Source organism: Misgurnus anguillicaudatus, chromosome 22 (assembly GCF_027580225.2).
Source record: "Misgurnus anguillicaudatus chromosome 22, ASM2758022v2, whole genome shotgun sequence".
In the NCBI taxonomy this organism is placed as follows: domain Eukaryota; kingdom Metazoa; phylum Chordata; class Actinopteri; order Cypriniformes; family Cobitidae; genus Misgurnus; species Misgurnus anguillicaudatus.
This window is the reverse complement of record NC_073358.2, coordinates 10,371,922-10,387,520: the sequence shown is the minus strand read 5'-3', so window position 1 is coordinate 10,387,520 and position 15,599 is coordinate 10,371,922. Positions and strand designations below refer to the sequence as shown.

Sequence of the window (15,599 nt, the reverse complement as noted above, 5' to 3'; positions counted from 1 at the left end):
CAATGGAATACAGTTTTTTAGGTTACCGAAATGAAGACACCATTATGCACAACAAAGACATCTCAAGCAATGGCATATTTGCATTAAAAATTTCATAATTGAACGAACGACACTTGCAATTGTCATAAACATGCATAAAACATCCTTTATATTCATGACATGTGTCATGTCATAAATAATTATGAAGGTTTTATGTCAGTCTTATGCACACCTCTTCAAGTAAAGTGTTACCCACACTGTTAATGGCTTTAATATTTAATCATTTACCTCTTGCAATCACACATATAACGACCATAGGCACTTTGCAGCCCCCAACACAAAAACCTGGTAAAGTTACAACAGTGGCATTGGGCTAAAATCAAATTACAACTAAATACCTAAATATTCTACATCACAACATGTTGGAAACGTTTGTGTACATTGGACATCTCGTGTTTAGAAACCGTCGCAAGTTAATTACTTTGTCATTTTGGTCAAGAAGTGTCTGCTAAATGCAATGTAATTACAATACACAAACGCGTGTGAAGAAACTTAAGTTACCTTTGCCAGTACAACGCTGTTTGTGAGCTTGTTCCTGTAAGGTCCCTTTCTTTCGCCTTATCTTTTTGCATTGCGTTATTCCTTTTTCTTTATCGTATTTGTAGATCGTCTCTGTCCTGCCGAAATAATAAATTAAGGGCTTTGGAAGTCGCGCCTCTGTGAAGTTGCCTCTGGCAACCGACAGCGTCTCCTACCATCATGGCCGACCGGCCCAAACTCCGCCCAAATCGGCACGTGACTCCTCACTCTCAATAGGGCTAATGATCATTTTGGTTACAAACAACGTTCCTTAAAATCTTCCTTTTGTGTTCATCAGAACAAAGAAATTTGTAAAGGTTTGTAATAACATGAGAGTGAGTAAATGATTTCCAAACAGAATTTCCATGTTTGGGTGAACTATAATGTTTCTCCTCCGTCCTTGCGTTTTTCCTCACTCGCTAGCTTCACAAATAAGAATTGAGAAGCAGCCTCCAACTATCCAAATCAAAGAAAATTCAATTTCTGAGAACCGATGCCATGACAATCAGTAAGGAAACGACCCTGCAAACAGGTGTGTTCGTCTGCATGCGGCACTGCGCAGATCGCTCGGTCTGATAAAGTAACGCGAGAGTGATTAAAAGATAGACTGCCCATGCGATCCTCAGGGGTTGATCGGCCTGCGCAGCGCAGCAGATCGTCGAATACCTATAGGAACCGAGTTCCCGTTGTTTCTCGCGGTAGCTACTTTGCAAACGACAGGTGTGAAGGTTGTTGCGGGTTATCAGTCTGAAGAAGATCCATTAGCGCAAGTCACGATGAGCGAAGCTGCGATCATCTCGTTCGCCAAGGATTTCCTGACCTGCGGAATCGCCGCCACAATCTCAGAGACCACCGTCGCTCCGCTCGAGAGAGTCAAACTGCTGCTACAGGTAAGGATGTGAGACGCCCCGGTTCGTGTAGCTTTGGATAGATTATTCGTTTATTATTTTTGTCTTCAGAACGGAAAAACGAATAAATCGTTTATTTATCACTATAGGCTATCACTGTACTTGTAAACATATAAAAATAAGAGCTGTTATTGGTTTGTTTTTGTCACAGTTTCTTTATTTTAATTCTATTTTATTTATAAAGCGCTTTTAACAATTTGTTCATCATACCAAACAACTTCACATGAAATGAAACCAAAAATTAAATAGAAAGAAATAGAAAGAAAGAAAACTTTTCTTCTAATGCATCAAATGAAAATAGAATAACGCCAAAACCATATACTGTAAAAAAAGGCCAAAACGAAAAATTGTAGTCAGGTGAAATGCCATCATGCTCCACCAGAAGGCACTCAATTTAAATTTAAAGGTACTTTATTGCATGATTGTGTGTACTTTTGATATTACCAATGCATTATAGACGGTTTCAGCAACAACATAAACAAACGGCTTTCGTAGAACAAACTTAACTTCCGGTAAACTCCGCAAATAACTTTTTTACAGTCTATGGTAAATAATCAATAACAGAGTATTTTATTTCTGATTTCTTTTATTTCTGAGCAAGCAAAATAAACAAAAAATCTGGCTAAATCGTATCAAAAACTACACTGAGCTAATATTAATGTGTAAAATGTGTACTATATCATAATGTATGCAGTGTTAACTACAGATCCAAAGCGTCCGATGAAACCGTCTATGTCCCAGCACATCCTAGCGAGCCTCTTTCGGGAGCGACTGACATATAAGCTCGCTGCTGCTGTGTACGCGCATAAATGCGAAAATCATTTATTACTATAATATACTAGATGATATACTATAATAATAAATAAAACACAGGCTTTAAGGCAACTATATAGAAGTTAAGTAGTAGAACAGGGCAGCACAGTGGTTCATTGGGCGTTGCCTCACAGCAAGGTCTCCGTTTCGAGCTCCGGCTGGGTCAGTGGCCTACTGTGTGTATTTTCCATGCTCTCCCTGTGTCAGCGTGTGTGTTTACTGCGGGTACTCCGGTTTTCACCCACATGCCAAAAAACATGCAGGTTAGCTGAATTGGAGATACCTAATTGCCACTCCCCCAAACTGTGTGTGGATCAACTTGTGTATGGATTAACCAGTTCTCGTCATCAATATAGCCATAAATGCTGGAATGGCGTGAAGAATAAAGAAAGAAGTTGAAGAGCCCCATATGGCCAAACATATATTTACAAATATAATTTTAAATATATTTCAAAATATACAAAAATGGCCAGAATATATGTACTGAAATTTAAAATATGTATATATATATAATATTTTAATTCTATTTTATTTATAAAGCGCTTTTAACAAATGTTGTAAAATTAGAGAGTATTTGTGCCAATGAATTGATGATGTACAACCGCCCCACAAATTTACAAAGGAAAAGTTTGTGAAACCGGTTCTTTTGGGAGAAAAGCTTGATGTTAAAGTGATACCATGTAATTTTTCAACCTTCATAATACATTTTCAAGACCCTTGTGATAGTACATCGACTTTAAATAGGTTGAATGACATGTCTACTATAGCCTGACGGGGTCTGTATCACTTTTACTCGTATTTTAAAACTTAGGGTTTGTGGTAGTAACCAGAGCACAAAAAAAACTACAAAATTCGACTGCTTTACGGCATACGTCACTTCCTCCACACAATTTGTTTTTAACGTGAATTTTGCTGGAGGCTACTTAAGGAGTGTAGAGAGCAGTTTCTATTATGTGACTCTGTGGCACAGTCTTTAGTGTCACACACCTATGACACGGGCGACCCGGGTTCGATTCCCCTTTAAGGCAATTTTTTATATAAACTGTTGATTCATACATAAATGCGATGTTCTTTATAAATTACGGCGATTATATTGCATATAGTTCCCTGTATTCAGATGCTGTGTTCACGTATTTACCTTTCTTTTTACTGTGTCTATGATATTTACATTACAATCCAGGATGCTATAGCACTCAAACTTGCTCACAGTGTAAAACCAAACCCTATTCATTCACCAATCAGATCCGAGCGTTTCTCTCTTCTCTCTTCCTCATTTGCTGCGTTCCGCTGTCACTCGCGTGACGTATTACAAAGCGGCAGACCTAAACGCATCGGTTTACTTGGATTTGGAGCGATTTTCACACAAAAAAGAGGAATAACGAGCGCCATTGCGGAAAATCCTGGTGGCGAGGGGGAGAGAGAGAGGATGCAACAATATTTGTTTGGAAAAAGGCAAGGAAATACGTCTGGTCGTTTCTGAATTGGAAGGCTGCAGCCTCCGGAGGTCAAATATGCAGGCTGCACACGTCATCAAGCCTGGGTTATTAAGGTAAACTGAGCATTGCATTCGCAAGTCATAAGCATACTGCAACAATTTACGATTAACTAAGTATAATAGTCAACTTTGTAATTGTTAATATTGTGAAATAAGACAGTCTTGATGACGTATTAGAAATACGACATCCGGAGGCTGCAACCTTCAGATTGAGAAATGGCTTCTGCCACGACGAGTTCCTCATCAGAAAGTTGTAACATGACTGCGTTTCTCCCTGTTGTCTCAAAATGTTGATCGTTTAGCATTTTAAATGTTTAGTTTTTAGTTTAGTTTTAAGGTTGGCCAGTTCCTTTCCTTTGCGACAGTGCTGCGGCGCTTGTTGGCTCTAGGGGCGCTAGAAGTGAAAAATACGTGTCTAGCACCCCCTAGTGGCCAAAAGTTTCATGGTGTCCCTTTAACAATGAAAATGATCATCAAAATCTTGGAAACATTTCAGACATTATTGTTTTATGAAAGAAATAATTGATGAAGGGACGTTTATCAAAACATAATGCATATCCATGGAACATTTCTCAACCAATCGGAATAAAGCATTTGGTATAAATCTAAATAAAATATAGAAGTAAAAATGTTGTGGTTATGTTCTAGTGTACTAGTATATTTTTTGGCAAAAGTAGGCTATTTCAAAAGCATACATCTAAGATGCAGTTCTCTTTGGAAAATAAATGGAAAGAACTTCAGATTTTTGCATACTAAGTTGTAATTTAATAGCATGACTGTTTATCCTTTTCTCACAGGTCCAACATGCCAGCAAGCAGATAACAGCAGACAAACAATACAAAGGTATCATTGACTGTGCAGTGCGTATTCCCAAAGAGCAGGGCTTCTTAGCCTTCTGGAGAGGTAATACGGCCAATGTTATCAGGTATTTCCCAACACAGGCCCTCAACTTTGCTTTCAAAGACAAGTACAGGAAAATCTTCCTGGATGGCGTTGACAAGCACACTCAGTTTTGGACTTATTTTGCCGGTAACCTCGCTGCCGGTGGTGCGGCCGGGGCCACGTCGATGTGTTTCGTTTACCCGCTCGACTTTGCTCGAACTCGCTTGGCTGCCGATGTCGGCAAGGGTGCTGCAGATAGAGAATTCACGGGCCTCGGCAACTGTTTAGCGAAGATCTACAGGTCTGACGGTCTGAAGGGTTTGTACCAGGGCTTCAACGTTTCCATGCAGGGCATCATTATCTACAGAGCGGCTTACTTCGGCCTTTATGACACCACCAAAGGTGGGTTGCGTTGACATTTAGGGCTCAAATCGGTCTGAAAAAAGCTCAATTATCCATCATTGAGTAAAATGTTTATGTTTTGCAGGCATGCTTCCTGACCCCGAAAACGCACACATTGTGGTGAGCTGGACGATCGCTCAGAGCGTGACTATCATCTCTGGTTTTATATCATATCCCTATGACATGGTTCGCCGGCGTATGATGATGCAGTCTGGACTTAAAGGAGGTAAAATGATTGAGTTTAATGATGAATTGAATGATGAGTTTAACTTTAGGTGTCAAGGATGTGACACTAGGGGTTCGTCCTTGGGAGACCAATCACTTTAATACTATATGAAAAAGGCCAATGAATGATCAATGAACATTGGTGAATGAAATTTGCATACCGTGACTCTGCCCGGGCATCCGGGTATATAATGCTCATTCATTCAGATTTATTCAGGGGTCTCTTCCCTGGTTCCAGCACACAGATAAGTGCGGAAGATTCCACTCTTCGATTCCAACAAGCTAAAAGTGTTAATTTCCTACAAACGCGATGCCTTTGTTTTGTTTAAGTTCCACTGGGTGCGGTTGGTACCTCTTTCCCTCACACGGGCATGACCACTGTTTAAGATGCGTGGGTAGTTCCCATTTGGAGGCAGCATTCATTGACGGATTTTGTTCTTATTACAAGAACATATCCATTGCAGCATTGTGGTCGCAGAACTTTTTCTTCTCTAAGAAGAACAAGACTTCTTCGAACTCCCTCAACGGTTCTCCCTGCTCCCTTGGCGCACAAGGACGTTGTAGCAAGTATCAAGGGTTATACAGGATTTTTCCATGTATTTCTTTGTCAGAAAATTCTCACAGAGCGCTCAACATGCCCAACATAACCCGCCAAGTTCACGGAGGATATTGTGGGTCTGCCGGCTGCCGATCTCTGTTCCCTTCGGGACTCGTGATGAGGACAGTACGCTCTAGGCTGGACGATAAGCGTCTGGAGTCAAGCTGCGGCTCTCTGCCGCTCCCCTCCCGGCGCCCCTTCATTCCGGAAGTGCATGACGGCTGAGGAAGTCATTAAAGGTGCATTATACAGCAGCCAAGGGATATGAGCACATTCCTCAGTGTCATTGCAGTGCATTGTGCCTGCTGGGCGCTGTGTCCTCGGGGAATGAGCTCAGATTCCCATTCAACGTGTGTGCGATCCTCACTGTGGCGAAGTCATACCGCTGGACAGGCTGTCTCCACGCCTCTTCCAGGTCCATCGGGCATGGCGTTTAAAGACCTGGATGATGGTGGTCACGGCCCAGCATAGATGTAAGAACTGCGTACAGTGTGTGACCTTGCCCTTTAGCGATGAAAAACACAGCACATCCTGAGTCATGCAATGGCCATTATAGTGGAAAAGTGATGATATTCACTACCGAGGCTAGAACCCTCTCTATTCTGTGGTTCTATGATTTCAAATGACTTTTTTGTGGACTGGTGCTCTTCTCATGGCGAGGACCCGCAGAGATGTCCAGTATCGTCGGTGCAGACTATTGTCCCCCTCTACCCTAAAGGTTTATGTGGCAGCTATTTCAGCACACCACATGTTACTGGATGGGAAATTTGTAAGAAAGCACAACCTGGTTTTCAGGCTCCTCAGAGGCGCTAGGGGGCTTAACCCTTTTAGGTCTAGCCTTGTTCACTATTGGGACCTTTCTGTTGTCCTTCTGACTTCAGAAGCCTCCCTTTGAGCCTTTGGTATCAGTCGAGCTTAGCGCCCTCTCTCAGAAGATGACCCTGCTGATTGCGCTCACTTCTATCAAGAGGATTGGAGGCCGACAAGCTTTCTCTGTCACCAGCGGATGCCTTGAGTTTGGCCGGCATTCTCACTTTGTCCTAAGACCCCTGCACAATTATGTGCCCAAAGTTCCTACCACTCCCTTTCGAGACCAGGTAGTGAACCTCCAGGCACTATCTGATGGTAGTGATCCAGCCATGTCTTTTTTGTGTTTAGTACTCGTTATATGTGCTTACTTGGACTGAAAGAAGAGTTTCAGATCTTCTGATTTTCTAATAAGCTCTTTGTTTGCTTGAAGGTCAGTGGGAAGGGGAAGACTGTCTTTAAGCAGAGGCTCGCCATTAGATCTTCAATGCCATTTTTTTGGCATACCAGCTCCAAAATTTGCCCTGTCCTCTGGAGGGGCCAGCTTATTCTACTAGGGACGTTGTCGTCTTCATGGGCGTTGGCTAACCGTGCCTCCCTGGCAGATATCTGTCGGGGTCCAGGCTAGGCCACTCCTTGATTCTATGACATTAGTTTCAGCCAGTCTTGTCCCGGGTGGTGTCAGCTCCGGACACCCGACCTGGTTGACCTGTGGGCCTAGGTTTTGCACATTTTTTTGGGAGGTGAACAACTCTTTTATTATTTTTTATTTTGGCTTGCAAAGAATTCATACTCAAGGTTTCATTGATCGGTTACCTTCTGCTAGCCGGCTTTGAGCCTTTGTTCTAAGCTCACCACCGTTTGGGGCGTGCACACCAAAGCTTTTACGCCCGCGGCCGGTCCATGTTTTCAATTGTTTCCAATGGAAGCTCAGCGTTTTTCAAAAAAGCCAGCAGCTTGCTGTTTTCTTCCGCGCTGAAAACCAGCGCTCAGCGCTTTTATTCCCGCTTGCCTTTTATTCCCCTATGGTTTCTCTTAGGTAAAGTCTTCCACGGAAGGGCTGTCGCCCTTTCTGGTGAGTCTAGCTGAGCCCCGTTTCACAGATCGCTGCTCTGATATATTTTCTTTCGTTAACTCTGACTTTTCCACAAATACCTCCCTCAAGTAGGTTGTGAATCTACGCCTGCCTCTTAAAGGCTTCCCAGCGCTTGGAGTCTCCTTCCCGTACCTATGGTATTGTCGACTTCTCTTTTGCGCTGGAAGGTTATTAACCTTAGCAGGCCCCCCGTATGCTCTGCTGATGGGTTTCGCTTGGCCAAAGGTTTCTAACACGGTCCTAGTGTCACATCATCAACACAACATCGAGTGAGTAACCTCCAGTATGCAAATTTATCCACCAGTGTTTATTGATCATTCATTGGCCTTTTTCATATAGTAAAAAGTGTAGTGTAGTGCAGTGGTTCTCAAACTTTTACGGCGTGTGGCCCCACTCTGTATGATGCAACCCTTCATGGCCCCCCCAAAGAAATTTATGACATAAAACAATTCAAAACGTAAAATTTGAATGAAACAAAACATATTAAGTTATACAATGTAGTGCTGTTGTTTAGTAGCCTTACTTTTCTGAGGTTTAATTACACAGTATCTATGATAAATTGATGTATTTTTTTTAAATATCTACACTGGGGCCCCCTGGCACCATCTCAGGGCCCCCTAGTGTCACATCATCGACACAACGTCACATTCCCTCCCTCAGGGAACAGAGGTTACATATCCTCACCTTCCTAAAATAATTGCCTAAGTCATTTTTTCATGGAACTAACTTCAGAGGTTCAGTAGATTTGTGTTCTTCTTGATGCAGCTGCCATTTAGAAAAGCTTGCAAAAATGCCTCAAGGCCATTATACTACAGGGGTAGAATAGCATGATCTGTTCAAATGAGGATGTGGGCGATGCAGACGTGGCCAGGATCATGAGGAGATGACTTATGCAAAAAAAACTTTTTTGTCAAAAATTATTTTAGGAAGGTGACAATGTGTAACCAAGACGTTTTTCCAACTTAAAATTTCGCTTTAGTTTCACTTTAGGTGTAAATTTTAAGTTTAAGAATAAACTTTAAAAAATACTTCAATTGGTAACACCTAAAAATTTAAGTTGAACCAACTTTTTACAGTGCATTCAATACGAGTTTCTCATATTGCATCCAAAATTAGCAGCTTCTTGGCCTTTGGTTAGGTTAACTATAAGTAACCGTACTGCAATTATTATTATTTTTCAGCTGACATTATGTACAACGGCACCATAGACTGCTGGAGGAAGATCGCACGTGATGAGGGCCTGAAGGCTTTCTATAAGGGTGGCTGGTCCAATGTGTTGCGAGGGGTGGGTGGTGCCCTTGTGTTGGTGCTGTATGATGAGTTCAAGAAGGTCATTTAAACTTTAACGTCGGCATCTCTGTTTAAAACAAAACTCCAATTTATTTGCAGAGTTATTTTCTTAATGTGTGTTGTGGTGAAATGAAGTCGAACTGATGTTACAAATGAATTTGTGTCCAATAGCTCAAATTATGAATATTATTATAAGTTTACTGTTGTGAATTGTAATAAGGTGACGGTTTTGAATACTGACTTTTAGTTTACATGCGCAATAGCTGATATTTATTTTTTACTAATTTTAAAGTTACAAATTGCAGCTTTTAAAGGTCATGCTTTTATGTGTAAGATGCAGCAGGTTGACAAAAAGGTTACAAAAGAAACAAAATTATTCTGAAACATTAAAATCAGAGAGTCAAGTGCAATAACAGTGAAATTTAAAAGGTCAAAAATGCTTTCCAGAAGGCATCTCATGAAGTCTAAAGTGTGGAAAATAGTAATAATACAGAATGTTTGTCCAAGTTTTGACTGTTACATGTATGCATATTATTTATTTATTATAGATAATGAGTGTAATTTATAAGAGGTAAATTAAATTTTGCTGATGTATTGTTATACCAGTTTGTTTTTTACAGACTTCTCACTTGTTCTGCATGTAAAAAAATACATACTATAAGTACTCCAAATCTCTCTTTCAATAAATGATCTAACTTTAAAACGACTGTATTTTTTTAATATGGAGAAAAAATAAAACATTAACAAGATGACCAGTTTAATAAAAGTCAGGCAAAAAAGCATTAATGTTGACTTCATATTTTATAGATGTTTTTGAGCTAGTATACTTTAGATCTTCTTCAACTAGAAGATCCATATATTTTTATTCATTATTGAAGATTTGCCAGCAGGGCGATGAAAAGAAGGACGAGTATGAAAAAAGTCACCGCCTTCTTTGTTTCAGCGCTATTAGAAACATTAAGCTGAGTTCCTCCTCCACTGCCTGAATGTTAGAAGATGGAAAGACAAAATTATAGGTCATTAATTAAATTGTGAAATACATAAACGTAAGGTATTTAGGGTTACCTGAAAGTGTCTGGGTTTACTTACCTTGGGTTAGATTAGCAGACTTCACATTGAGCCAGTAAACGGTGCGCTGTTGAGCTACTGTGGCCCTGTGAAGGAACAGATCAATATTGAGGGGTCTTAAAGGAATAGTCTACTCATTTTCAATGTTGAAGTGTGTTATTGCCTTAACCGGGAATTGTTGATACATCCCTCTATCATCTGTGTGCGTGCACGTAAGCGCTGGAGCGCCCTGCGACGCTTCGATAGCATTTAGCTTAGCCCCATTCATTCAATGGTACCATTTAGAGATAAAGTTAGAAGTGACCAAACACATCAGCGTTTTTCCTATTTGGGACGAGTGGTTGTACGGGCGGGTTTGGTGGTACAAAATAAAACGTAGCGCTTTTCTAAGTGGATTTAAAAGAGGAACTATATGTTATGGCGTAATAGCACTTTTGGGAGTACTTCGACTCGGCGCAGTAACACCCTCCCTCTCCCATTATGAGAGTGAGAAGGGGAGCGGACTTTTCAGGCGAGTCGAAGTACTCCCAAAAGTGCTATTACGCCATAAAATATAGTTCCTCTTTTAAATCCGCTTAGAAAAGCGCTATTTATTTTGTACCACCAAACTTGCTTGTATAACTACTCGTCTTAAATAGGAAAAACGTTGATGTGTTTGGTCACTTCTAACTTTATCTCTAAATGGTACCATTGAATGAATGGGGCTAAGCTAAATGCTATCGAAGCGTCGCAGCGCGCTCCAGCGCTTACGTGCACGCACACAGATGATAGAGGGATGTATCAACAATTCTTAGTTAAGGTAATAACATATTTTAATATTGAAAATGAGTAGACTATTCCTTTAACTGTTTCTTTAAATTATTTCATATCCATGAACTCATATTACAAATGAAGTTTGGGTTTTTTGCAGGTCCCAGATTAAAAAATCCTATTCAAATAGATTTTAAAGTTAGATTAAAGGTTAGGGGCTTGTACAGCTTTCTTTAAAAAAAAAAAACAGACTAGTATGAAGAGTACACATTTGAGATTGTTGTTTGCTCTTACATAAAGTAAACATTGGAGGCTGCAGCAGGTGGAATCCAGGTATAGATGGTGTTGCTGTCTTTAATATTGGTGTTGGCATGAGTAATGGCGCCCTGTGGGTTTCCTGCACACTAAAAACACAAGCATGAACAGATCTCTCACTGTCATTCATTATCATAATAATTGCTGCATTCATGTTATATTTACTATATACAGTCTGAATCTCACAGCATGGAAATGGATATACATATATAAGGGGGCAGTTGAATATTTTGTAACTTGTAGTTTGATTACAGGTTTGTTGTTTTTGGAATTTTTTTTCAATAAAAAGATTATTTTGTGTGGGCTTTGTGCTTCTCCATTACTGTTGAAGGGACAGTTCACCCAAAAATTAAAATTCTGACATAATTTACTCATTCTCAAGTTGATTTTGAAGAATGTTTGCAACCAAACAGATCAGGGGCACCATTCACTTCCATAGTATTATTTTTCCTAGAATGGAAGTCAATTGTGCAGATCAAACAGATCGGGGGGTTTGGTTACAAACATTGTTAAAAATATCTTTTTTTGTGTTTAGTAAAACAAAGTAATTTATACAGGTTTGGAATAACTTAGGGGTGAGTAAATGATGACAGAACTTTCATTTTTGGTGAACTATCCCTTTAAATGCGGAGTGCACAATGTTTGAAAAACGCTTTGGAAAAGGGAGTCGGCCCGATTACCAAAACACACTTGTAGCCAATCAGCAGTAAGGGCCGTGTCTACTAACCAACATCCTTACCGGGGTTGCGTATGTGCGGGTCTATCAAAAGAAGGTCAAGATTCTATTGGGTTAGGGGCGTGTATGTTTAGGTGATTTCAAATATCAACATTGGCTTTCAAACATTGTGCACTCCGCATTTAATGTCCATATATGTGAAATCAGCTGAAAGTTTTACCGCTAAGAACTTTGTGTTGGCTGGAGGCGTCTGCCAGGTTCCTATTGCTTTGGTATCAGAGCCGGATCGAGCCTCCAGTAGCACACCCTGATAGTCTGGACCTTTAATTACGACTGATAAACAAACAAATAAACGTTATCTTCAGTTCGTAAAGAAAATACAAACGGCTACTTAATGTAACTCTTGAAGGTTATGCAAATTTCTTATCATGTGATGCCTTTGATAAATTCAGTGAGGCACAATAAAAGTTGTAAAAGTTATGAGAAAAGTGACCAAGCAAGAAAAACGCATATTACATTATTATAATTACAATTAAGTGCAAATTAAGTTTTCAACCCAGCACAAATTGAACCCAACAGCTGGGTTTGTCCCTTTTTGACCCAACACCGGTTTGGAAAAACCCAACATTTTTTAAGAGTTTAGCACAAACAAACTAAATAAGGAAAAAAAAATCACAGATGAGATCCCTTTAATATGATAATTATTTCTCCTAGATATCAATTAGATTAGAGAGCAAATGTAAAACTTTTGCTCAAGTCTTCGGTGTCTCGGATATTTCTAATGAGACTCATAAATCTCACAAATAATCTGAAGCTCAGATTTCAATATAAACAACAATTTCTCATCATATTTACCCAAATTCAGATTAATTCACCTACACTTGATTTGACATTCTCCATATTCTTAAAGTGATAGTTGACCCAAAAATTAACATTTATCATTGTTTACTCACCCTACAGTCAGTTGTTTCAAACCTGTATACATTTTCATGCTTTGCTAAACAGAAAGGAAGATATATTGAATTTTTTTGTAACCAAACATTTTAAGCACTATTGACTGTCATAGTAATTTCTCCCCTATGGAAGTCAATGGTGCTTCTGTTTCCTGCTTAATTAGAAATATCTTTCTTTGTGTTTAACAGAACAAAAAATAAAACTTAATGGTGAGTAAATGACATTTTTTTTTATTTTTGAGTGAACTATCTCTTGAAATGTAGGCTATTATTGTCTCATTTAACCAATGAGAAATTTAAGGCTCCATCAATTCTGCTGAGAAATTAGCTTCTGGGTCTTTTCCAGGTGAATTTTTTCCATAAACCATTTAGGGCTAAACATTTATCCTTCATACTTTTTATACATTTTAAAACTTTTAAACCCATAGTCAACATGTACCATCAATTTGTGTTAAAAAAAACTAATGTTGTTTGGCAAGGACAAGCAACTTTTCATCTCTACCAACATTGTCTGAGTTGGCCCTCACCTGTGATAGGTTTTCCAGTTTGAAAACTTGTGCTGCTGAGAAGGATGGTGTATGGAGCAGTTGAAGGCTGCGGTTGTACGTCTGCATGTTTTGGCATCATATCCACACACGCTGAAGCTGGTGCACCATTTGGATAACAAGTAGCACATGTGAAAACCTGCAGTACGATAAACCCCAAGATCAGGACATCCATTTCTGCTAAAAAACAACAGCTCATTTACAAGTAGAAGGTCCAGCACACATTTAAAAGTCTCACACTGGACAATTGAGTTTTGAAAGCCCCTTTTGCTGAGTCACAGAGGCAAAAAATGGTTGATTTATGTTGACGCGTCCATCCGCCCCACGCTCCCACTCCTCCATAAAGTATTCACATGGTGTCAGGTGAGATGGTTTTCCAGAAAACTCGCCCCAGTTTCAGGAATCTGCCACTGATCTGGACCGGGAAACAAAGAGGGTCTGTCACTACAAATACAAGCATGAAAAATCTCAATTTTACTCTTGGACTCGTGTCAAATACTGCGTCAGTTGTGTCCCTGGTGTAGTGATATGGATGACTTTTGGTTAAGATCTCTTTCATGTCATTTATGAAACACTATAATTGCTCACATTTAAGGCGTTTATTTATAAAGTGTACAGACATAATGGCCCCAGATGTATCTGGACACTTTAGTCACACTTGTATGGAAATGTACGTCTCATATGACATAGTCACATTATATAATGATAAATTAAGTAAAATTAAATTAAGTAAATCTGCAAATAAACTTTTCCACATCATACTGTATTTACTTGTAAGAGCCAAGATGATTTTTTTGTAGCTGTTTCTCTACAGGTGTCCAAACAGAAAGACCACATGAATACAATATGTCTAAACACTTTTCATTTCTCTTTGGAAAATCAATATAAGGGTGCCCGAGCTCTTACAAATGATGCCACCAAAGTTTTAACTTTTTCAATGACACTCATACACTTTACTTTTTTTAGGGCTTCTGTATATTTAAATGTCTAAAGTGAACTCAGACCCCTGTATTGATGGCTTTGTAAGAAATGTTACATAAATCATGTCACAGGTGTAAAATGGATTTGAATCCTTATAGCTCTTTTTTGTAAAATACATATTGGATTTATATGCATGACACCACACCTCCACACAATAATCACGTATGGAACTATGTGCGAACCATACAAAACATGGTGAGTTTTCATTCAAAACATGCTTTGTTCTATGTAATACTGCAATTGATTTTTTACATTATTTATATGTGATTTCTAACATAATTTATGATCTATTATAACACCTAAAAATGTTCATATACTCTTTCAATTTCCTCATTATTAATCTTAATTTTAGCTTAATTAAATTGTCTATTGCTAAATATTATGAACTTTGTTTTACTTAAATTCAAAGAAAGTCTATTATTGTCAAACCATTAAAAAAAGATCAATTCTATTTCCACTGACTGTATTCAGGAGCAGTTCCAGATTTTCACCTGAACAATTTAAATTTGTTTCATCAGCAAACAAAACCAGTTTTAATATTTTAGACACTTTACAAATATCATTTATATACAGTACAAACATTTTTGGACCTAACACAGAGCCTTGTGGAACACCACAAGTAACTTTAGTTGTTTATTAGTACATATTGATATCTGTTATCGCTTTTCCTCTTAATCCATATCTTACCATTTTCTTCATTAATAAGCCATTATTAAGTATATTCATTATTATCCATTAAAGTGGAAATCTCTTCCACCAGTTCCATCACCGCCATTGAGCTCTAAAGCCATACTGATGTTCACTCAAAAATGTGTGTTTATCTATAAAAATATTTAGCCAGTGTACATTTTTGTGATTTTTGAAAACTGAGAAAGCAGAAAAATCGGTCTGTAATTGGAAAAAAATATGTATATCACCACTTTTAAAAATAGGAATAACTTTGACTATTTTCATATTAATTGGAAATGTACCTGTTGAAAATGACTGATTACAAATATATATTAATGGTTTCACTTTTTTTATAATCGTTTTAAATAATGACATGTCAATATCATTAAAATCAGTTGACTTTTTACTCTTAAGAGTTATTGACAATATCAAGTATTTCCTTTTCATCAGCTCCCCTAATAAATATTGAATATCAATTACAGGAAATATTTACTTTTACTACCCGATCCCCATTTCTTTGCACCACAATCTCATTTGCTAACTTATATACAATATTTACAAAAAAGTT

General features: G+C 38.7%; 2 protein-coding genes across 2 annotated transcripts; one reads left to right on the top strand and one right to left on the bottom strand.

The window, feature by feature from the left end:
* The first annotated feature begins 803 nt into the window (after nucleotides 1-803).
* Nucleotides 804-9,667, top strand: LOC129441101 (ADP/ATP translocase 1). Its single transcript, XM_055200861.2, has 4 exons — nucleotides 804-1,448; nucleotides 4,572-5,058; nucleotides 5,144-5,284; nucleotides 8,966-9,667. The coding sequence occupies exons 1-4, from the start codon at nucleotides 1,335-1,337 to the stop codon at nucleotides 9,121-9,123; spliced, it is 900 nt and encodes a 299-aa protein (XP_055056836.2). The 5' UTR covers nucleotides 804-1,334; the 3' UTR covers nucleotides 9,124-9,667.
* Nucleotides 9,668-9,791: 124 nt separating this feature from the next.
* LOC129441102 (putative defense protein 3) lies at nucleotides 9,792-14,076 on the bottom strand. The gene is made up of 5 exons (XM_055200863.2): nucleotides 13,364-14,076; nucleotides 12,104-12,216; nucleotides 11,187-11,296; nucleotides 10,164-10,228; nucleotides 9,792-10,056 (listed from the first exon to the last, which is right to left on the bottom strand). Exons 1-5 carry the CDS (start codon nucleotides 13,578-13,580, stop codon nucleotides 9,944-9,946), a joined length of 618 nt encoding a protein of 205 aa, XP_055056838.2. The 5' UTR covers nucleotides 13,581-14,076; the 3' UTR covers nucleotides 9,792-9,943.
* Between the last annotated feature and the right edge of the window lie 1,523 nt (nucleotides 14,077-15,599).

What these genes read in the sequence shown, in the direction of transcription:
- LOC129441101 (XM_055200861.2), top strand. Translation starts at nt 1,335, where the DNA reads ATGAGCGAAGCTGCGATCATCTCGTTCGCCAAGGATTTCCTGACCTGC. An exon ending in GAGTCAAACTGCTGCTACAG is followed by an intron (nt 1,449 to 4,571) that starts GTAAGGATGTGA and finishes CTTTTCTCACAG; the next exon opens with GTCCAACATGCCAGCAAGCA. An exon ending in GCAGTCTGGACTTAAAGGAG is followed by an intron (nt 5,285 to 8,965) that starts GTAAAATGATTG and finishes ATTATTTTTCAG; the next exon opens with CTGACATTATGTACAACGGC.
- LOC129441102 (XM_055200863.2), bottom strand. Translation starts at nt 13,580, where the DNA reads ATGAGCTGTTGTTTTTTAGCAGAAATGGATGTCCTGATCTTGGGGTTT. An exon ending in AACTGGAAAACCTATCACAG is followed by an intron (nt 12,217 to 13,363) that starts GTGAGGGCCAAC and finishes TTTGTTTATCAG; the next exon opens with TCGTAATTAAAGGTCCAGAC. An exon ending in CCAACACAAAGTTCTTAGCG is followed by an intron (nt 11,297 to 12,103) that starts GTAAAACTTTCA and finishes TTGTGTTTTTAG; the next exon opens with TGTGCAGGAAACCCACAGGG.